This window comes from Nerophis ophidion, linkage group LG23 (genome assembly GCF_033978795.1).
Source record: "Nerophis ophidion isolate RoL-2023_Sa linkage group LG23, RoL_Noph_v1.0, whole genome shotgun sequence".
Classification (NCBI taxonomy): Eukaryota; Metazoa; Chordata; class Actinopteri; order Syngnathiformes; family Syngnathidae; genus Nerophis; species Nerophis ophidion.
The window spans coordinates 11,729,132-11,753,821 of NC_084633.1; the positions used below are offsets into that span (position 1 = coordinate 11,729,132).

At 40.3% G+C, this 24,690-nt stretch overlaps 1 protein-coding gene across 1 annotated transcript in view; it reads left to right on the forward strand.

Moving 5' to 3' along the window:
- Positions 1 to 24,690, forward strand: part of glis2b (GLIS family zinc finger 2b) — a 95,576-nt gene that overhangs the window by 64,355 nt on the left and 6,531 nt on the right. Inside the window, exons 2-3 of the mRNA XM_061884832.1 lie at positions 22,100 to 22,285; positions 22,356 to 22,477. Of these exons, the coding sequence (XP_061740816.1) occupies positions 22,108 to 22,285; positions 22,356 to 22,477 (300 nt within the window). The 5' untranslated portion in view covers positions 22,100 to 22,107. The remainder of the gene's footprint in view (positions 1 to 22,099; positions 22,286 to 22,355; positions 22,478 to 24,690) is intronic.

Genomic DNA, 24,690 nt, shown 5'->3' on the forward strand with positions numbered 1-24,690 from the left:
TCGTTTAAAGGCATACTCAAATGAGATTTTCTTTTTCAAACGGGAATAGCAGGTCCATTCTATGTGTCATACTTGATCATTTCGCGATATTGCCATATTTTTGCTGAAAAGATTTAATAGAGAACATCCACAATAAAGTTTGCAACTTTTGGTGCTAACAGAAAAGCCCTGCCTTTACCGGAAGTCGCAGATGATGACTAATGTTGATGGCTCCTCATTTCCTCACATTGTTTTTAATGGGAGCCTCCAACAAAGACAGCTATTCGGACCGAGAAAACGACAATTTCCCCATTAATTTGAGCGAGGATGAAAGATTCGTGTTTGAGGATATTGATGGCGACGGACTCGAAAAAAATATAAAATTAGTTTTAAAAAAAACGCGATTACATTGGGACGGTTTCAGATGTTTTTAGACACATTTACTAGGATAATTCTGGGAAATCCCTTATCTTTCTATTGTGTTGCTAGTGTTTTAGTGAGTTTAACAGTACCTGATAGTCGGACGGGTTTGTCCACGGGTGTCTTGACGCCAACGTCTCAGCGAAGTCGACGGCAGCTTTATGGACGGCGCAAGCTAAGCTGATCTCCGGTAAGAAGCGACTTTTTACCTCAATTTTCTCACCGAAACCTGCTGGTTGATATTTGGTCGGGATCCATGTTCGCTTGATCCATAGGAAAGTTTCACCTACAGGAATTTTAAACAAGGAATCACCGTGTGTTTGTGTGGTTAAATGCTAAAGCTTCCCAACTCCATCTTTCTAGTTTGACTTCTCCATTATTAATTGAACAAATTGCAAAAGATTCAGCAACACAGATGTCCAAAATACTGTGTAATTATGCCGTTAAAGCAGACGACTTTTAGCTGTGTGTGTGTGTGCAGCGCTCATATTTCCTAACAGTCCGTGACGTCACGCGTACACGTCATCATTACGCGACGTTTTCAAGGAAAAACGTATTTAAAAATTTAAAATTGCAATTTAGTAAACTAAAAAGGCCGTATTGGCATGTGTTGCAATGTTAATATTTCATCATTGATATATAAACTATCAGACTGCGTGGTCGGTAGTAGTGGGTTTCAGTAGGCCTTTACAGGGTTATCCAGCCTTAAAACATCCATTTGAGAATATGTTGAAGTGGTTCATTTAGCCTACTGACGTATATTTATAAATGGTTAATTTATATAGGCTAGTAAGGTAAAATGTTGTACCTGACAAGTTTCGGCTACCTTGCTTCTGCAGACTTCATCAGAGGTGTCACGTGATGAAGCAAGGTAGCCGAAACTTGTTTGATTGATTGATTGATTGATTGATACTTTTATTAGTAGATTGCACAGTTCAGTACATATTCCGTACAATTGACCACTAAATGGTAACACCCCAATAAGTTTTTCAACTTGTTTAAGTCGGGGTCCACGTTAATCAATTCATGGTACAAATATATACTATCAACATAATACAGTCATCACACAAGTTAATCATCATAGTATGTACATTGAATTATTTACATTATTTACAATCCGGGGGGTGGGATGAGGAGCTTTGGTTGATATCAGAACTTCAGTCATCAACAATTGCATCAACAGAGAAATGTGGACATTGAAACAGTGTAGGTCTTATTTAGTAGGATATGTACAGCCAGCAGAGAACATAGTGAGTTCACATAGCATAAGAACAAGTATATACATTTGAAGTACATTTGAGTTGTTTATAATCCGGGGAGATGGGATGTGAATGGAGGAGGGTATTAGTAAAGTGTTGACGTTGCCTGGAGGTGTTGTTTTAGTTCGGTTTTGAAGGAATATAGAGATGCACTTACTTTTATACCTGTTGGGAGTGCATTCCACATTGATGTGGCATAGAAAGAGAATGAGTTAAGACCTTTGTTAGATCGAAATCTGGGTTTAACGTGGTTTGTGGAGCTCCCCCTGGTGTTGTGGTTATGGCGGTCATTTACGTTAAGGAAGTAGTTTGACATGTACTTCGGTGTCTTCGAGGTGTAGCGGATTTTATAGACTAGGCTCAGTGCAAGTTGTTTGACTCTGTCCTCCACCCTGAGCCAGCCCACTTTGGAGAAGTGGGTTGGATTGAGGTGTGATCTGGGGTGGAGGTCTAAAAGTAACCGGATTAGCTTATTCTGGGATGTTTGGAGTCTAGATTTGAGGGTTTTGGAGGTGCTGGGGTACCAGGAGGTGCAAGCGTAATCGAAGAAGGGTTGAATGAGAGTTCCCGCTAGAATCCTCAAGGTGTTTTTGTTGACCAGAGAGGAGATTCTGTAGAGGAATCTCGTTCTTTGGTTGACCTTTTTGATCACCTTGGTTGCCATTTTATCACAGGAAAGATTAGCCTCTAGAATGGAACCTAGGTAGGTGATCTCATCCTTCCTGGTGATAACAATGTCACCCACTTTTATAGTGAAGTCACTGACCTTCTTAAGTTTGATATGGGACCCAAATAGGATACAGGTACAACATTTTACCTTACTAGCCGATATAAATTAACCATTTATAAATCCATTTGAGAACATCTGATAAGTCTGTCCTTACATTGAACAAAGATAGGTCTGATTGGAATTGATCTATTGAGAGACAACACATTCAGTGCAGTGGTTCTGTTGTTCCGTCTCTGCATGTGCGTGAGAATGAAAGTCCTGGCGAGAGATGATTTACCTCCTTGAGACCACCTCCCAGGGTCACAGCAGGGGAGGGGGTAGATAATGTTACAGCCAAGCTCAGCGGGGGCCACACACACTAACACGCACATCTTACACCTGAAAGTTGTATCTTGATGCCTGTGGTTGCTTTCTGCACAGATCAGATCAGAAACCAGATCCTCTCCCAGTGCAGGTCTCATCCAGCTAATGATCAGTTGTTGGGCTGAGGGTCAAGGAGTCACCAGTGATCCATGGGAGCTTAGTCTCCCAGGAGCACGAAGGTGCAGAAGCCCGCCGACCCCCTCTGCTAGCTCGCCCTTTAATCACCCCACCTCTCTCACGCCTCTCACCTAACCTCTACTCCCTTCGAAAGACACTTCCTGGCTTGGCCAGTGATGGCTTTTGCAGGGGGTCAGGTGGGCTTGTGGGCACGCACAAAACCTTCTCCTCGCCCTGGTGTATCCTCACTTTACCCCCCTCTTCATTGGCATCCCCTCTGTCCTTTCTCGAGCTGCTACAGCCTGTGTTTACTCTGCCCAAGAGCGCCAGGGCCTCGCTAAAGGGGACAATGCTGCCTTTCAGAGAGACTCTCGACCCCACGGCTGAGCACGGAAGTCTATATGGAGGGGGAGCAGACGGGGGACGGCCGACACCCCTTCCCCAAACTTCACAACCTCCCGCCAACTAGACATGCACACACAACCGCAGAGCATCTTTCTTTTTTTCCTATAACCCCCCTAGTGAGCTCCGAACCAACATCCAGTTGATGTGAGTCACTTCCCAAACACTCTTAATTTGAAAGAATGTCCGGTGGTGGCTGAGTCATCACTGGGATAACATTCAAACACAGTGGAGACCCTCAAATCCAATTCTAGATTATTGATTGTCATTTCATTGTGTGTTCATTGTGAAACTTGTCTAAGGATTTTTTAACCGATTCTGTTCATAACAGAATTTCTGGGCGCAGTCAGGGCACCAAAGGCCTACTGAAACCCACTACTACCGACCACGCAGTCTGATAGTTTATATATCAATGATGAAATATTAACATTGCAACACATGCCAATACGGCCTTTTTAGTTGACTAAATTACAATTGTAAAATTCCCGCGGACTTTCCTGTTGAAAACGTCGCGGAATGATGACGCGTGTTTGTGACGTTATTGGTTGGAGGGGACATTTTAGCGCAGCACCAACACAGCTAAAAGTCGTCTTCTTTCATCGCATAATTACACAGTATTCTGGACGTCTGTGTTGCTGAATCTTTTGCAATTTGTTCAATTAATAATGGAGAAGTCAAAATAGAAAGGTGGAGGTGGGAAGCTTTTAGCCTTTAGCCACACAAACACACGGTGTTTCCTTGTTCAAAATTCCCATGGGTGAAGCTTTATTATGGATCAGAGCGGTCAAGCGAACATGGATCCCGACTACATGTCGATCGGCAGTTTTCGGTGAGAAAATTGTGTAAATAAGTCGCCTCTTATCGGAGATCAGCGGAGCTTCGGTCGTGCTGCAGCTGCCGTGACTTCCCTCAGAGACTGGTGTCAACACACACGTGACCACACCCCTCCGACTATCAGGTACTATTTAACTCACTAAAACACTAGCAACACAATAGAAAGATAAGGGATTTTCCAGAATTATCCTAGTAAATGTGTCTAAAAACATCGGAATCGCTCCCAATGCAATCGCCTTTTTATTTTTAACTTAATTTTTTTTCTTTTTTTTTTCTAGTCCTTCACTATCAATATCCTCAGCCACGAATCTTTCATCCTCGCTCAAATTAATGGGGAAATTGTCGTTTTCTCGGTCCGAATAGCTCTTGATGCTGGAGGCTCACATTATAAACAATGTGAGGATGTGAGGAGCCCTCACACTGGTGACGTCATCGTCTGCTACTTCCATTAAAGGCAAGGCTTTTTTATTAGCAACCAAAAGTTGCGAACTTTATCATGGATGTTCTCTACTAAATCCTTTCAGCAAAAATGTGGCAATATCGCGAAATGATCATAGAATGTGACCTGCTATCCCTGTTTGAATAAGAAAATCTCATTTCAGTAGGCCTTTAAGGGGATGCGGTTTGGTGGCTGCGGGTTTAGGTGTCTGCTTTGTGCAGATGATGTGGTCCTGATGGCTTCATGGCCAGGATCTTCAGCTCTCACTGGATCTGTTCGCAGCCGATTGTGAAGCGACCGGGATGAGAATCAACACCTCCAAGTCAGAGTCCATGGGTCTCGCCCGGAAAATCTCCGGGTTGGGGAGGAGACCATGCCCCATACAAGTATCTCGGAGTCTTGTTCACGAGTGAGGGAAGAGTGGATCGTGAGATCGACAGGTGCGACGTCTTCAGTAATGCGAACGCTGTATCGATCCATTGTGGTGAAGAAGGAGCTGAGCCGGAAGGCCAAACTCTCAATTTAATGTCGATCCATGTTCCCATCCTCACCTATGGTCTTGAGCTTTGGGTTATGACCAAAAGGACAAGATCACGGGTACAAGCGGCCGAAATGAGTTTCCTCCGCCGTGTGGCGGGGCTCTCCCTTAGAGATAGGGTGAGAAGCTCTGCCATCCGGGAGGAACTTAAAGTAAAGCCGCTGCTCCTTCACATCGAGAGGAGCCAGGTGAGGTGGTTCGGGCATCTGGTCAGGATGCCACCCGAACGCCTCTCTGGGAAGGTGTTTAGGGCACGTCCGACCGGTAAGAGGCCACGGGGAAGACCCAGGACACGTTGGGAAGACTATGTCTCCCGGATGGCCTGGGAACACCTCGAGATCCCCCGGCAGGAGCTGGAAGAAGTGGCTGGGGTTAGGGAAGTCTGGGCAGGAGATTGGATACGGTTTTTATGTTGCGATCTGCTGCTCAGATCTACACTATTTATTTTTCTATTTTGTATATTTCTCCGACTCCTTATTTCCTGTTTGCTTTGTCACCATGATCACTCATCAGTCCACCTGCTAGTCTCGCCCCGCACACCTGCTACTAATTTTCACCCTCCTATTTAAGCTCGCCTTTTCTGTTCACCCACTCTCGGATCCTAATTTGCCCACGCGCAACAGTGACGACGACTCTCATCCTTCGTGTGTATTTTCTCGCCAGCTCTCACGCTAAGCCACTTTATATTCCAGCTTTCATGCTGAATGTTTTTGTTTACTCTTTTGTGTCCTCGTACCAAGTTTTAGTTTTCCTTGTGTTTGTCCTAGCTTTCACGCTAGCGTCTTTTGTTTACCTTTTCTCTTTACACCAGTGTTTTTGTTCCTAGCCTTTTTATTATTTAATAAATCCATTTATAACTTACCTTGTTGTATTCATCGCTTCGACGCATCCCTGGAAGAACCAATCCGGCATTACAATGCCACGCAAGCGTCACATTTTAACCGCCATCATTCATGACAGTTTTAGGAGTTAAATGGTGGAACAAGCTCAGTGATGAGCTGAAGACATGCACTTCTCTGGTAAGGTTTAAGAAAACATTGAAAGGTGAAATAATTGAAAATGATAAAATATAGTCACAATTACTTTCATCCCATTGATTTTTGATTTATTTATTTTTGTATGTTGATGTTCCAGGCAATCTAATTTTCTGTGAAGGTATAGGATAGGCAAATATAAGCTTTGGCTTCAGCCTATTCCTTTTTTGGTCATTCTTTTTCTTTTCTTTCGTGTGTAAATGTGCATTATTGTATACATATAACATGTACTGTAAAACTGATCACACACAATGGTTGATTGATTATATGACCGAAATAAACTTATTTCATTCATTCATGACATCACACAAGACTATCAGCGGTTGCGAGTTTGCCTTTTTTGTGACAGTAAATCATAACTTATTATTAAACTTGATGATTCAATCGGCTAATGGATCCATCAACTAATTGTTTTAGCTTTCATGTAAAAAAACTTGCGGCCGTGTTTGCAATAGACTCTCACACAGCATGGATTACAATACTAAAAATGGAGGAGACCATGTTTCGGTTTGTAGCCACACAGAGGATGAGAGCGGGATTTGCCGAAAAGGTTAAGCTGATTTCTGGTCTCCGGGTAAGGGGCTTACATATTTAGTGGATGACAGGCGATGTTCTGCTACTTTAGCTGCAGTGACTCTCGGCTACCTGTGTGGCGTGAGTTAGTGAGTTAGTGATATAAGGAACCATGATATCTTGCAGACATTTTTACTTTACATGTAGTACGTAAACCACATCAAACATATCAACTTCCTCACTTCCTAGTTCACATGTATTTATATCAATTTTATTTATCTAGGGCACTGGTTCTCAAATGGGGGTACGCATACCCCTGGGGGTACTTGAAGGTATGCCAAGGGGTACGTGAGATTTTTTGTAAATATTCTAAAAGTAGCAACAATTAAAAAATCCTTTATAAATATATTTATTGAATAATACTTCAACAAAATATGAATGTAAGTTCATAAACTGTGAAAAGAAATGCAACAATGCAATATTCAGTGTTGACAGCTAGATTTTTTGTGGACATGTTACATAAATATTGATGTTAAAAATGTATTTTTTGTGAAGAAATGTTTAGAATTAAGTTCATGAATCCAGATGGATCTTTATTACAATCCCCAAAGAGAGCACTTTAAGTTGATGATTACTTCTATGTGTAGAAATCTTTATTTTATAATTGAATCACTTGTTTATTTTTCAACAACTTATTAGTTATTTTTATATCTTTTTTTCCAAATAGTTCAAGAAAGACCACTACAAATGAGCAATATTTTGCACTGTTATACAATTGAATAAATCATAAACTGATAACATAGTGCTGTATTTTACTTCGTTATCTATTTTTTTCAACCAAAAATGCTTTGCTCTGATTAGGGGGTACTTGAATTAAAGAAATGTTCACAGGGGGTACATCACTGAAAAAAGGTTGAGAACCACTGATCTAGGGCATAAGTGTCAAAGTCAAGGCCCCCGGGATGATATTTGATTAGTATTGGAACCGGCCCGTGCAACACAGCTGTTTTGCACGCACCAATACTCCATCAGTGTTGGCGCTAGGAATTTTCAAAATGCTAGGACCCCATCAAGTCGTGAAAATCGGGTCCCACAGTAAATTTTTGGGGTCCACTTTTTTGTAAATGTTTTGAAAACAAATGATAAATGTATGCATTAACCTGTTATATCTCACATTCTATATTGTGTTTTGGAAAAAGGTTGTCATGGACGTTAATTCATTAAAAAAAATTATATATTTTAAAATACATATTTTTATTAATAAGTAAATTTATGAGTTATAAAAATTCATTCACTTTCTTATTTCCTTCATGGATCTAAACTTTACCGCTGCCGGTATTTTTTTCTATATTTTTATTATAATATTTTCACTATGTGTTTGTTGTATTTTTGTCTAAAGTAAGAAAAAGAAAACAATCTGAGGTTGTCTTTATTTTTTTAGTTTAAGTGCCATGATTTTAATAGTCAACGTGTGAACAGATTTTCTTCCATGCGGCCCCTGAGCTAAAATGTGTTTGACGCCCCTGGTCCAGGGTAAGGCAATAAAGAACAGATTTTCTTTTGAAATGCTGATCTAGCAAAGTGGCAACATTTACATGACACACATTTTAACGTGTGATGATAATCTCTCATTTGCTGTCACCAAAAAATACTGCTATATATCATTCTAAAAAAGTTCACAAATGTTAACATGCGGGGGGAAATGTGTTAAAACATAATTGAATGTTTTAAGATGGAAAAACACTTTTCAGGTTTTTAGCACATTTCAAGTGTAAAACCTTCATGGAGAATGTCAGCAACTTGTGGTCGACAGAGCAATAAGGAAGCCTTTGTGTGGTCTTTCTTTTTGTAATTATAATTATTACTTGTTATAAGTAAGGCTGTAAAAAGATAAAAATATTTATCGCGATTAATCGCATTTTGTTCATAGTTAAAGCAAAATCAATTGTGATTAAATGCAGGTAGATACAATTTTTCATCATTAGTTAGTGTTCTTTAAACAGATCATTTTCAAGTTTTTATCACCATGACTGAACAGTTAGTCTGCTCTAATTAATTGTTTTAAAACATTATGCACAAACATGCTTTTAATAAATAAATAAATAAAAAAAATGACAATGAAATAAATTACCTGCAGTGCATTGGTGTCTTGCCAGATTTTGTAGGAATACAGAATTTGTATTTTTGCTGTAAGAGCACTTGCATTCAGAGGAGAGGAGCTACAATCCCATGTTTAGATACCAGTTTAGTTTTTTTAATAACACGAACATGTGGATTATTACGATCATGCTTTGATCGTCAAAGATGTTTGGTGATGTAATCTGTGATATTTCAACATGAATAAATGCTTCTGATATTACGCCTTGTATTAGTATTCATCTCTCTATTTATTAATTAAGTTGTAATATTCAGCCTGCTAAACATTCTGTAATTGTGGACTATCAATCAGAACAGGTTATAAAATAATACACACACACACAAACACACACACACACACACACACACACACACACACGGTATAGCTCGGTTGGTAGCGCGGCCGTGCCAGCAACTCGAGGGTTGGAGGTTCGATCCCCGTTTCCGCCATCCTAGTCACTGCCGTTGTGTCCTTGGGCAAGACCCTTTACCCACCTGCTCCCAGTGCCACCCACACTGGTTTAAAGGCCTTTCTTTTAATTTGTTTTTTTAGTGCTTCACTCTAACTTTCTTCCTCCACGAATCTTTCATCCTCGCTCAAATTAATGGGGAAATCGTCGCTTTCTCGGTCAGAATTGCTCTTACTGCTTGTGGCGGATTATAAACAATGTGAGGATGTGAGGAGCCCTCACACCGGTGACGTCACGCGCACATCGTCTGCTACTTCCGGTACAGGCAAGGCCTTTTTATTTGCGACGAAAAGTTGTGAACTTTATCGTCGATGTTCTCTACTAAATCCTTTCAGTAAGAATATGGCAATATCGCGAAATGATCAAGTATGACACATAGAATGGAGGTGCTATCCCCGTTTAAATAAGAAAATCTCATTTCAGTAGGCCTTTACGGGATTTCCATAATTTATAATTTTCTTTGTGTATTCATGCTCGCTATTTTTTAGGCTTTGGCTCATCAGTTACCGAACGCCATTATATTATCACGTGCTACGGCATGGACCGAGAGTCAAAAAGCAGTCAGAGGACACATGCGCGCTAAATTAAAAAAAAGCGCAGGTAAAAGAAACTTATAGTTAACGTGTTATTATGCTAACTTTGACCGCCTTAGTAACTAATGAATTAAAACAGTACAGTAATTTGACAATGAAATCTTGAGTATGTGAAATCATGGCATAATAATTTAAAAATAAAGACAACTTCAGAATGGTTTTCTTTGTCTCTGAAAATGTACACATTGCAAATAATCTTCTTGGCAAAAATTTTAAAGTTAGTTGAAAATTCTGAGGCAAAAAACTGGTGCAGTTTCAAAACACCATGAAGAACACAATGAACCTAGACTTTGTCTCAGTGTTTTTACACAGCCATTCAACTTCAAGCACTTCCTGTTTAGCATTCTCATGTTGGCGGTTCACCATTAAAGAAAGTGTTTGGAAAAGCAACCGAGTGTATCTTCATTATACCATGAATTTATTGACGTGGACCCCGAGTTAAAAAAAGTTGAATAACTTATTCAGGTGTTACCATTTAGTGGTCAATTGTACATAATATGAACTGTACTGTGAAATCTACTCATAAAAGTCTCAATCAATTTAAACCGCCGCATTGGTGGCATCAACAACTGCTACAAAACATTAATTTATCATCATTGAAATATTACAATTAGTGTTGCAAAAGTGTGGAAAGTTTCCGGCAAATTTACGGAAACCTTTCAGAAGTTTACCATGCGAAGTTAAGCTAGGGAAGTTTGGAAATATTGACCATTTTTGGATTATTCAAAGTTGGACACCGTCCATGGAAATTAATGGGGAATTACAATAATGATTTATTATTGGGCACTTGTCTATATGCTGCTGCATCTTTATGGCATGTTTGACGTAGCTCTTTGCACAGTATTTGCAAATGTACGCAGCCTTTCCGCCTACATTGGTTGGGGTGAAATGTCTCCACACATCAGATGGTGTACGTGGCATTATTCTGTTTGTATTTATTTATTCTTGTAAAACACTCCTGCAATGCCACACACATACGTAAATAGTCAGCTTAACAATTGCATTAGTCTTTAAAAATATTTTTCTGATGGACAAATTAATAGAAATAGACTAGATCAATGGTTCTTAACCTGGGTTCGATCGAACCCTAAGGGTTCGGTGAGTCGGCATCAGGGGTTCGGCGGAGGTCAAATCACATCCGATTCATTGTGTCAATAAAATTTCTACCTATCGGCGTATTACGGATACGGCAACAGCAGAAGTCACACTAATTTGCAGGTGTGTAATTTGCTGTGAGTTTATGCACTGTGTCGCTTTTGTTCTTTGAACAAGGTGATGTTCAAAGAACACTTTAGTATGGGAACATATTCACCATTAATTAGTGGCTTATTAACGTGCAAATTAGTAACATATTGGCTCTTAACTAGTCATCATTAAGTACTTATTAATGCCTTATTCGGCAAGGCCTTATTATAACCCTAACCCTAACCAAATAACTCTAAATTAAGTCTTTGTTACTTAGAATATGTTCCCCTAGTGTCCAAAAACCTTTAATTTAAGTATTTGTTACTTAGAATATGTTTTCCATACTAAAGTGTTACCAAAAACACATAACTATTAATTTTTCACTAAAAAGGGTTCGATGAATGCGCTTATGAAACTAATGGAGTTCGGTACCTCCAACAAGGTTAAGAACCACTGGGCTAGATGAAACAAACACTCAATCAGCATGCTGAATCCAACTATAACCTACATTCTTGGATGACAACAGAATGGCTAGCAGAACAGAAGGCAGAGGAAACTACACATTTGGATTTAGTATTTGCTAGTTGAACTTTACAGATCACAAAAAAAGGGTTGAATGGGATAAATAAATGGGATAACGGAGAAAATTAACATGGCTAACGGAGAAATGTTTTCGGTTCATTATGAGACTGTGGGGGTACATAAACCTACCTAGCTACAGATATTGGCCCCAAAATCTTTTAACAAGTACAGGATCAGCTAGATAGCTTGAGTGGAAGTCTGCTGGAGTAGTCTACAGTCATACAGTAAACTTAAATACCTTAGATCAAATATTTTTACCACAGTAATATCATCAAAATGTACCTGGCTAGTGTGGCCTCAATAGCCCTGCTGTGGTGTGTAGCATGCTGGGAATTATCTGGGCATGTGATGGAAAAAAGACACTGCACACGTAATGGAGGAATGCACAGTGAAGGGTTGGAATTCTACTGAATTTGCATCAAATCAGGTTGTTTTAGCTAATAATCATGCTGCAAGATCCACCATGTTGCATTCAATGTCTATTCCCATTAATTCCCGTTAATTCCCATGGAAAGTTTCCAACTTTGAATATTCCCGGAATTTTGCAACCCTAATTACAATTATAATATATTCAAAATGACACCGTAATAGCCAAAGGTAACATAACTAGTCCGCCCTGAGATCGGTAGGTTGAGAGTTCAAACCCCGGCCGAGTCATACCAAAGACTACAAAAATGGGAGCCATTACCTCCCTGCTTGGCACTCAGCATCAAGGGTTGGAATTGGGGGTTAAATCACCGAAAATGATTCCTGGACGTGGCCACCGCAGCTGCTCACTGCTCCCCTCACTTCCCAGGGGGTGATCAAGGGTGATGGGTCAAATGCAGAGGATGATTTCGCCACACCTAGTGGGTGTGTGACAATAATGGGTACTTTAACTACAAACTTATCCAATATGAGCATGGTCAATTTAAGCATAAAATAAAATGCAACACACAACACATGTAGAAACACACATTTTTTACAATGGAATTCAGGGTGCACATTGTGCCGGCAGTAAATTGCGAGCGCTGCAGATGATGGTCATGTGGACTTAAGTCTTTGCATCTTACCGCTTCGTTATTTTATCTGTTGAGTTGATCATTTACATTTAAAAAAAAATGTATCGTGGATCGGTACGACATTAGTCTGCCACCAGCCACGAGAGGAGCAACTGATTGCTTGCTTGCACGTGGGCTGATTGGAGTAGCAGCAGTTAAAGTCAGCTGACATGCAGAGGTGGGTAGAGTAGCCAGAAATTGTACTCAAGTAAGAGTACTGTTACTTTAGAGATTTATTACTCAAGTAAAAGTAAGGAGTAGTCACCCAAATATTTACTTGAGTAAAAGTAAAAAGTATGTTGTGAAAAAACTACTCAAGTACTGAGTAACTGATGAGTAACCTGATTGCGGCAACAAATAATGAACAAAAACATAAAAACAGCAATGAGCAAATTCAGAGCCAGGAATATCTCTTAAGCAACTAAAACAATTATATATATTAAATAATAGTGCATTAAAATAAAATTAAAAAAATAGCAAATTGAGCCACAATAACTTAACAGCACCATAGCCTCAGTAGGCATTCATTGATTTGATTGATTGATTGATTAAAACTTGTATTAGTAGATTGTACAGTACAGTACATATTCCGTACAATTGACCACTAAATGGTAACACCCCAATAAGTTTTTCAACGTTTATCAATTACTTAGTAAATGACCAAGTCGAAGTGATCTACCTCATGTATACATATACACACATATCATTTATACACACAATTATATACATACATACATACATTTATATATACAGTATATAATTTATATTTATTTATTTTGCCATTTTTGTTCACATGTTGAAGGTGTTTTAATGAATATACATGCATCTTTAACATATAGATTCCTATATTTCATGAAGACAAGAATATAAGTTGGTGTATTACCTGATTCTGATGACGTGCATTGATTGGAATCAGACAGTATATTGCTGATAACGTCCAGGTTTTCAAATGGAGGAGAAAAAAAGTTCCTCTTTTCTGTCTAATACCACATGAAAGTCGTTGGTTTTTGGCATCTTATTTGTCCAGCTTCCATATTCGTTTTTATACACTTTACAAGAAATACATTGGCGGCAAACTCTGTAGCTTGCTAGCTTGTTTGCTCTGGCTTTCGGAGACTCTTATTTTGTTAGCGCAGGCGCGATGTAGCGGCGCTTTTATTGTGAAGAAAGGAACTGTGCGATCAGTCTTCAGGCTTTTGACGGGAAGTATGGTTGAAATAAAAAGTGTCTTTTTTCCTTTACACTTTTGATTGATTGATTGAAACTTTTATTAGTAGATTGCACAGTACAGTACATATTCTGCACAATTGACCACTAAATGGTAACACCCCAATAAGTTTTTCAACTTTTTTAGGTCGGATTCGACGTGTGACGGTCACGTGACCGCCTGGTTTTGTTTGATTGGTCCAACGTCACCAGTGACTGCATGTGATTGGTGAAACACAGGCATGCGTAGTTCCTACTTTGAATGAGTGTCTGACAAAATCAAAACAAACAAAACGTGCATTAACAGATCGATTAAAAAAAAGTAGCGAGTAACGAGCTGATTGTAGATAAATGGAGCGAAGTAGAATTAGCGTTTCTTCTTTATAAATATACTCAAGTAATAGTAAAAGTATGTTGCATAAAAACTACTCTTAGAAGTACAATTTATCCCAAAAGTTACTCAAGTAGATGTAACGGAGTAAATGTAGCGCGTTACTACCCACCTCTGCTGACATGTCATCTTTACACAGTGTGATGTAAGTTACACTGGAATTGCTATTGGGGCGGTATAGCTTGGTTGGTAGAATGGCCGTGCCAGCAACTTGAGGGTTCCAGGTTCAATCCCTGCTTCCGCCGTCCTATTCACTGCTGTTGTGTCCTTTGGCAAGACACTTTACCCACCTCCTCCCGGTGCCACCCACACTGGTTTAAATGTAACTTAGATATTGGGTTTCACTATGTAAAAGCACTTTAAGTCACGAGAGAAAAAGCGCTATATAAATATAATTCACTATTGCGACATACAAAGGACACATGTGGAACAGCAATTTCTTCCATGAAAAGACATGCACCTGGGGATACGTTGATTGGCAACACTAAATTGGCCCTAGTGTGTGAATGTTGTCTGTCTATCTGTGTTGGCCCTGCAATGAGATGGCAACTTGTCCAGGGTGTACCCCGCCTTCCGCCGAATGCAGCTGAGATAGGTTCCAGCACCCTCTGCGACCCCAAAAGGGACAAGCGGTAGAAAATGGAAGGGTGGATGGGAAAAAAAATTGCAGCTCATTTTTAGACTTAGCAAACTCATTTCGCGGGCCGGATTAAACCTGTTTGCGGGCTTGATATGGTCCACGGCCGTACGTTTGAAACCCCCGTGTTACAGGCTACTCGAAATATTTTCCACTGTCTGACGGTGTCAATCAAAACCGAGCATTATCACCTATTAAACTGGATTTGACCAGTCTGCATTTTATAAAGGTTAACCAGGAGCACCAAGACTCTAAAGGACCTTACACAGTATGCAAATTTACAAACACTCCCCATTCTTGACACTTCTTACCCATCCATTTACTACCGCTTATTCCCTTTGGAGTCACGTGGGGCGCTGGTGCCTATCTCAGCTACAATCGGGCGGAAGGCGGCGTACACCCTGGACAAGTCGCCACCTCATCGCAGACACTATTTTACCCTTAAAGGCCTACTGAAATTAGATGTTCTTATTTAAACGGGGATAGCAGTTCCATTCTATGTGTCATACTTGATTATTTCGCGATATTGCCATATTTTTGCTGAAAGGATTTAGTAGAGAACATCGACGATAAAGTTCGCAACTTTTGGTCGCTAATAAAGAAGCCTTGCCTTTACCGGAAGTAGCAGACGATGTGCGCGTGACGTCACTGGTTGTAGAACTCCTGACATCCTCACATTGTTTACAATCATGGCCACCAGCAGCTAGAGCGATTTGGACCGAGAAAGCGACAATTTCCCCATTTATTTGAGCGAGGATGAAAGATTTGTGGATGAGGATAGTGGGAGTGAAGGACTAGAAGAAAAAAAAAAGGACGAGGGCAGTGGGAGCGATTCAGATGTTATTAGACACATTTATTAGGATAATTCTGGAAAATCCCTTATATGCTTATTGTGTTACTAGTGTTTTAGGGAGATTATATAGTCATACCTGAAAGTCAGAGGGGTGTGGTGACCGTCAGTGTCTCTGAGGGAAGCCATGGAGGAGCCAAGAAAGTCGCAGCTGCCTCTTTGACAGCTGCAGGAGGAACGACACAAGCTCCGCTCATGTTTAGATGGATAGATAGATAGTACTTTATTGATTCCTTCAGGAGAGTTCCTTCAGGAAAATTAAAATTCCAGCAGCAGTGTACAGAGTTGAGATCAATTTAAAAAAAGAAAAAAAAAGTAAAAAGTAAATAATGGGGGTTTAAAAGGAAACAAAATAGAGAAATATTACAAAAAGAATAAAAACAATAGGAATAACAATATAACAGTAAAATAAGAATATAACAAGACAAAGTAGGCAGTAGTGACCATGTTATGAAAACGTATTGCACTGTTAATGTTTTGCATCCCCTGTCATCCTAGTACCCCCCCGTCCCCCGTCCCAGAGAGGAGTTGTACAGTCTAATGGCGTGTGGGACAAAGGACTTCTTGAGTCTATTAGTCCTGCACTTGGGATGAAGCAGTCTAGCACTGAACAGGCTCTTATGGCTACTGATAACGCTATGTAGAGGGTGACTGGCATCATCCAGGATGCTCACTAGTTTGTCCACAGTCCTCTTCTCTGCCACCGTCACCAGTGAGTCTAGTTTACGGTAAGAGCCGACGTATTACCACAATTTTCTCACCGAAACCTGCCGGTTGACATGTGGTAGAGAACCATGTTTGCTTGACCGCTCTGTTCCATATTAAAGCTTCACAACAAACAACGAAACACCGGCTGTGTTTGTGTTGCTACAGCCGGCTGCAATACACTGCTTCCCACCAACATCTTTCTTCTTTGACGTCTCCATTATTAATTGAACAAATTGCAAAAGATTCAGCAACTATGAAGTCCAGAATACTGTGTAATTACGCGATACAAACAGACTACTTTTAGCCGTGATCGGTGCTGGGAGAACATGTCGGCTACCACCGGTGATGTCACGCGTCATCATACGCGTCATCATTCCGCGACGTCTTCAACAGGAAACTCCGCGGGAAATTTAAAATTGCAATTTAGTAAACATGGCATGTGTTGCAATGTTAATATTTCATCATTGATATATAAACTATCAGACTGCGTGGGTTTCAGTAGGCCTTTAATGTGTCTCAAGCCTTGTTATCCATGCCCCCTCATAGGTTGTCTCTCAGAGAGTGGTGGGCATCCCCCACAGGACCGCTGAACCTCACGACCCACCCCCCGTCCTCCATACCTCCCAAACACACGGCCTTTTCTCATGTGGGCCCCCGGCCAGTGGATCTCAAAGCCCCCCATTCACCAGCGCCAGTTTGTTGCCACGCGTGTGCGAGGACGGGGAAGGGAGGAATCTGTTGAAATTGTTTAATTAATGACTTTGCCGTGCTGGGCTACACTACACACGAGTTAGTGCTAACTTTTTTTATTTTTTAGAATTTTATGCTATTTTGTGCGGTTACACAGCCTTACATATACCTTACAGTCATATAACTTGCTATTTAAAACATGCTAACTGTATGCATTTTTACATTAGCATGCTCACATTAACGTGCTATTTATTTTAGTTAATTTTGCAACTGTTTACCCTACAGTCACATAACTTAGTGTGTGACACTTGTTAACTGTTAGTGCGCTAACGTTAGCATGCTAACATTAAAGTGCAAATTTTTCCCCCCTAAGTTTACACTTTTTACTCTTAATTCCCCAGCCATACACCTTAGAGTCATATAACTTGGTATGTGACACAAGCTAACAGTTAGCATGCTATACTTAGCTTGCTAACATTAGCATACTTTTGCAACAGTTTATCCAAGAGTCATATAAATTGGTATGTGACACTTGTTAACTGTTAGCATGCAAATGATAGCATGCTAACAAGCTAGCTTAGGCTGGCTAACTTTTTCATACATGTTTACACTTTTTTTGTATTTTTGCAGCCATACACCTTTGTGTATACATTATTACAGTATATAAAAACATATTGACTGTTATCATACTATTGTTAGCACACATGCCAAATGTTAGCATTTTTTATGTTAACATGCTACTGTTTTAGGCTAGCTCCGGGGCTCATTTTGTACAGTTACACCTAAAACTCACGGATTCAGACACTCGGCACCATCTAATAAGTACGGCGGCTTCCGGCGATCCCCGGCCAGAGGTCCAGGGCACAGATAGCAGGCCCATCAATTTTTTTGTGGAAAGTTTCTAGTTCCACACTATTACTGCAATTTATTTGATTCTGATTGTTCCTATAATGCAAGATGGCTGAAAGCATTGGCAACTGGCAGCATAAAACAATTGCATCTGTTCGATAACATTTTTAGGTTATGTGCTTAAGCCCACTTGGTTTAGATGACAAGTATACATACATAAATATGTGGTCAAAAGTCTACATACACTTGTACAGAACATAATGGCATGGCTGTTGTGAGTTTCCAATGATTTCTAAAACTCTTATTTTGTCCTCCAGAAGGTCTTATCTTCATCCATGTGATGTCAGATGAAACTAAAATTTAGCTTTTGGGCCACAATACCCAGCAATACGTTTGGAGGAGAAAAGGTGAGGCCTTTAATCCCAGGAACACCAAACCTACCGTCAAGCATGGTGGTGGTAGTATTATGCTCTAGGCCTGTTTTGCTGCCAATGAAACTGGTGCTTTACAGAGAGTAAATGGGACAATGAAAAAGGAGGATTACCTCCAAATTCTTCAGGACAACCTAAAATCATCAGCCCGGAGGTTGGGTCTTGGGCGCAGTTGGGCGTTCCAACAGGACAATGACCCCAAACACATGTCCAAAGTGGTCAAGGAATGGCTACATAAGGCTAGAATTAAGGTTTTAGAATGGCCTTTCCAAAGTCCTGACTTAAATGTGTGGACAATGCTGAAGAAACAAGTCCATGTCAGGAAAAACCAACACATTTAGCTAAAGTACACCAATTTTGTCAAGAGGTGTGGTCAAAAAATTAAACCAGAAGCTTGTGGATGGCTACCAAAAGTGCCTTATAGCAGTGAAACTTGCCAAGGGACATGTAAGCAAATATTAACATTGCTGTATGTATACTTTTGACCCAGCAGATTTGGTCACATTTTCAGTAGACCCATAATAAATTCATAAAAGAACCAAATTTCATGAATGCTTTTTGTGACCAACACGTATGTGCTCCAATCACTCTATCACAAAAAAAATAAGAGTTGCAGAAATTATTAGAAACTCAAGACAGCCATGACATTGTTCTTTACAAGTGTACTGTATGTAAACTTTTGACCACGACTGTAGGTGAGTATTCCAGACTAAAAACTAGACTCTGTGTTTGATGGAAAACGGGCTAAGAGTGATATTGCCAAAGATAGGACAGAGATGATCAGTTTGTCTTGTATTATGATAATGAACTTTGGTATTGGTCTTAAAATAGTGTAGGAAGTATAGGTATTAGGGAGGTAAGTACATTTATATATAAAATAACTGTGTTGATATCATAAATATTACATTTAGTTTCCTAGACAGGGGAGCAGATGGAACCAAATAGTCAGAGGAGGTAGCTATTCTTAACACGTTTCTTCTGCATAATGAGTCATTTGTGTAAATTTGATGGCTATGTACTAGCCCAGTCAATATTGCAATAGATAAGATATAGATCACTTAATAATCATAGCCACCAGCAGCAAGTGCTATTCGGACCGAGAAAGCGACGAGTTCTCCATTATTTTGAGCGAGGATGAAAGATTTGTGGATGAGGAAAGTTAGAGTGAAGGACTAAAAAAAAAAGGCGTTGGCAGTGTGAGCGATTCAGATATTAGACACATTTACTAGGATAATACTGGAAAATCCCTTATCTCCTTATTGTGTTAACAGTTTTTTAGTGAGATTATAAAGTCACACCTGAAAGTCGGAGGGCTGCGGTGAACGCCAGTGTCTCTGAGAGAAGCCAATGGAGGAGCCAAGATCACAGGTGCCTTTTTGACAGCTACAGGAGGAGGTCACATAATCCACTCAAGTCTCCTGTAAGAGCCGACTTAATATCACAATTTTCCCATTCAAAAACTTGCTGGGTGACGTAGAGAAACATGTTCGCTTGACAGCTCTGTGTTAAAGCTTCACAGCAAAGAAATACAGTCTGTGTTTCGGTTGCTAAAAGCAGCTGCAATCCACCGCTTTCCACCAACAGCATTCTTCTTTATAGTCTCCATTATTAATTGAACAAATTGTTAAAGATTCAGCCACACAGATGTCCAAAATACTTGTAGCCGTAAGTGGTGCTGGCCTGATATGTCCGCTATAACCCGAGACGTCACAAACACGTGTCATCATTTCGCGACGTTTTCAACAGGAAACTTCGCTGGGAATTTAAAATTGCAATTTAGTAAACTAAAAAGGCCGTATTGGCATGTGTTGCAATGTTAATATTTCATCATTGATATATAAACTATCAGACTGCGTGGTCGCTAGTAGTGGGTTTCAGTAGGCCTTTAAGCATCGTATTATTTCAGTATATTAGGTCTTAATTCATGTGTGTGTGTGTGTGTGTGTGTACACACACGAAACCCACTACTGAAACCCACTACTACCGACCACGCAGTCTGATAGTTTATATATCAATGATGAAATATTAACATTGCAACACATGCCAATACGGCCTTTTTAGTTTACTAAATTGCAATTTTAAATTTCCCGCGAGGTATCCTGTTGAAAACGTGACTCGTGACGTCTCGGGTTGGAGGGGACATATTAGCCAAGCACCTCTTACGGCTAAAAGTCGTCTCTTTTCATCGCATAATTACACAGTAATTTGGACATCTGTGTTGCTGAATCTTTTGCAATTTGTTCAATTAATAATGGAGACTATAAAGAAGAACGCTGTTGGTGGAAAGCGGTGTATTGCAGCTGCCTTTAGCAACCGAAACACAGCCGGTGTCTCTTTGTTTGTTGCGAAACTTTAACACAGAGCGGTCAAGCGAACATGTTTCTCTATGTCAAACAGCAAGTTTCTGGATGGGAAAATTGTGATATTAAGTCAACTCTCACCGGAGACTTCAGTGGAGTATGCGACCTCCTGTAGGCAGCTGTGATCTTAGTTCCTCCATTAGCTTTTCTCACAGACACCGGCGTTCACCGCAGCCCTCCGACTTTCAGGTATGACTTTATAGTCCCACTAAAACACTATTAACACAATAAGCAGATAAGGGATTTTCCAGAATTATCCTAGTAAATGTGTTTAATAAAATCTGAATCGCTCACACTGCCGTCGCCTGGAGCAGTCGCCTTTTCTTTCCTTTTTTTTTTTAGTGTTTCACTCTGACTTTCCTCATCCACAAATCTTTCATCCTCGCTCAAATTAATGGGGAAATTGTTGCTTTCTCGGTCCAAATTGCACGTGCTGCTGGTGGCTATGATGATAAACAATGTGAGGAGCCCTACAACCCGGGACATCACGCGCACATCGTCTGCTACTCCCGGTACAGGCAAGGCCTTTTTATTAGCGACCAAAAGTTGCGAACTTTATCGTCGATGTTCTCTACTAAATCCTTTCAGCAAAAATATGGCAATATCGCAAAATGATCAAGTATGACACATAGAATGGACCTGCTATCCCCGTTTAAACAAGAAAATCTCATTTCAATAGGCCTTTAAACTGAAATAATGAGTGAAGAGGCATGCCTGATGACCACGACTGTACATACATAGATCTCGCTAACTACCAAAATATTGTCGACCATAATATTCAGTGTTGAGTTGTAAAGTTATTGTTGAGATTCTGGTCCATGGTTGAGGAACAACTTGTGTGTGACAGCGAGATGTATCGCCCCTCAGGCTGGGTCTAGAGGTCAGTGTGTTTAGGGGTAGTAGGAGGTGGAGTTAGTGCAGCTGGGCTCAAAAGCCTGGCGGGGAGAGGGGGCGGGTTGTTACCGGTGGGGGTCTGAAAGGTCTGCGGGGGTCTTAAGGTGCTCGCTGTGGGGTTGGTAGGTTGATATGACAGGGTGCTGTGGCCCAGTGTTGGCAGTGAGGATGACCATCTGGATCGGATTGTAGACATTCCTCAGGAAGGGCGGCGAGTAAAGGTCAAAATGGGAAAAGGGTAGGGGGGGAGAGGGGCACTGTTTATTTTTCTGCCGCTTACTCAGTGTTCCAGTTTACGATTGTAGGAGAAAAATGCTTGCCCAGTGGGACATTGGAATTCAAGAGGCTTTCAGATGTTCTTCCCCTGACAACTTATATTTCATTGTGTATGTGATGTTTCTTTATCGTCCTCGGTTCTGACTCGGCTCCTCTTCTGCTTGTTTGTGCAGGTGTGGTCATGCTTTCCGTGGATGAGCCCCTGGACCTGAAGCTCCCCCGGCGGAATAATGGGCAGGACCGAGGGCTTCGCTCGCCCCCTCTATCTCCTTTGTTTCTCAAACAAGCTCGTCATCTCCGCATGGCCGATGACGGAACGGCGGTCATGGAACCCGCCTCCCCGGCGTCCCCGTACACAGGTGGATAACATTGCCATCGACATGACCACGGTCCTCTTACTTCTGTGTATTTTTCTACGGTGCGTCCCAGGTGTGCATGACCGAACAGACACCCCCGCCTCGCCGGCAGTGGATCTGAGCATGTCACCCTCCTCCCTACGGCACACCCCAACCTCGCCAGAGATGACCAATGGCAACTATGTTACTTCAGCGGTGGGTGTATTAAAAAAAATCTTTTTTTAAAAGTACCAGTATTGTGGTAAACAAGTTGCCTCTATATTGAAGCTTTTATCATAATACGCACAGTCGTGGTCATAAGTTTACACACTCTTGTAAAGAACATAATGTCATGGCTGTCTTGAGTTTCCAATCATTTCTACAACTCTTATTTTTTTGTAATAGAGTGATTGGAGCACATTCTTGTTGGTCACAAAAAACATTCATGAAGTTTGGTTCTTTTATGTATTTATTATGGGTCTACTGAAAATGTGACCAAATCTGCTGGGTCAAAAGTATACATACAGCAACATACAGTGGGGCAAAAAAGTATTTAGTCAGCCACCGATTGTGCAAGTTCTCCCCCTTAAAATGATGACAGAGGTCTGTAATTTTCATCATAGGTACACTTCAACTGTGAGAGACAGAATATGGAAAACAAATCCAGGAATTCACATTTTAGGAATTTCAAAGAATTTATTTGTAAATTATAGTGGAAAGTAAGTATTTGGTCAACCATTCAAAGCTCTCACTGATGGAAGGAGGTTTTGGCTCAAAATCTCACGATACATGGCCACATTCATTCTTTCCTTAACACGGATCAAATCGTCCTGTCCCCTTAGCAGAAAAACAGCCCCAAAGCATGATGTTTCCACCCCCATGCTTCACAGTAGGTATGGTGTTCTTGGGATGCAACTCAGTATTCTTCTTCCTCCAAACACGACGAGTTGAGTTTATACCAAAAAGTTCTATTTTGGTTTCATCTGACCTCATGACCTTCTCCCAATCCTCTGCTGTATCATCCATGTATCCATTTTGGTATAAACTCAACTCGTTGTGTTTGGAGGAAGAAGAATACTGAGATGCATCCCAAGAACACCATACCTACTGTGAAGCATAGGGGTGGAAACATCATGCTTTGGGGCTGTTTTTCTGCTAAGGAGACAGGACAATTGATCCGTGTTAAGGAAAGAATGAATGTGGCCATGTATCGTGGAATTTTGAGCCAAAAACTCCTATCAGTGAGAGCTTTGAATGGTTGACCAAATATTTATTTTCCACCATAATTTACAAATAACTTCTTTAAAATTCCTACAATGGTGAATTCCTGGATTTTTTTTCACATTTTTTCTATCACAATTGAAGTGTACCTATGTTGAAAATTACAGACCTCTGTCATCATTTAAAGTGGGAGAACTTGCACAATCAGTGGCTGACTAAATACTTTTTTGCCCCACTGTACACCATCAATTTTGGTGATGTAAAAAAGTTACAATCAAATCAAATTAGCTTCATGGCATGGCCTCTTAACTTCATGTGAGTGATTATGAATGATGACACCTGTTAACTTCTCGGAGGCCATTTAAATAGTGCTCATGTGATGCAGTCATTAGAGTCCATGACAGACGCGACAATGGGAAAGTGTAAGGAACTCAGCACAGATCTGAAAAAAACGAATCATTGACTTGAACAAGTCAGGAAAGTCACTTGGAGCCATTTCAAAGCAACTTAAAGTACCAACATTGCAGACAATTGTTCGTACGTATGAAGTGCATGGCACAGTTTTGTCATTGCCACGATCAGTAGGAAAATGTTTTTTGTGACCAACAAGTATGTGCTCCAATTACAAAAAAAAAAAAATAAGAGTTGTAAAAATGATTGGAAACTCAAGAAAGCCATGACATTATCATTCACAAGTGTATGCAAATGTTTGACCATTTCTAATTTATAACAGCAAGACTTACAAAGTTTGCGACTAAATATATATGATCAAAATAATATAAATCTGATTGATACCCGAGCCATTTTGAGAGATGAGCAAGTCGAGGTCACGAGACATACCCAGGAGGACCACAATTCCCTTCGCCAACAACAACACTGCTCATCTTGCAGATTTCATGAGATTACAACAATGATTACTTTAGGAAAAATTATGATCCAGAACATTATATTTTTAACACAAATATAAGGAGGATTATCTCTAAGTTTTAGTTATTTTGTTAAACAAGACATACAAACTACAAACATAATAAAACAATCACTTACTGTACATATCTGCTCTTGCTGGGATACCAACATATAGGATGTTCATATATTCCTGTTTAGATGAATTAACTATAATCTACAAGAAGGGTTAAAAGGAAAAGTTGCTGCAGGTGCTTGTGTCTTTGTCTACATCTCCCGGTATAAGTTGGACGTCCCCGAATAAA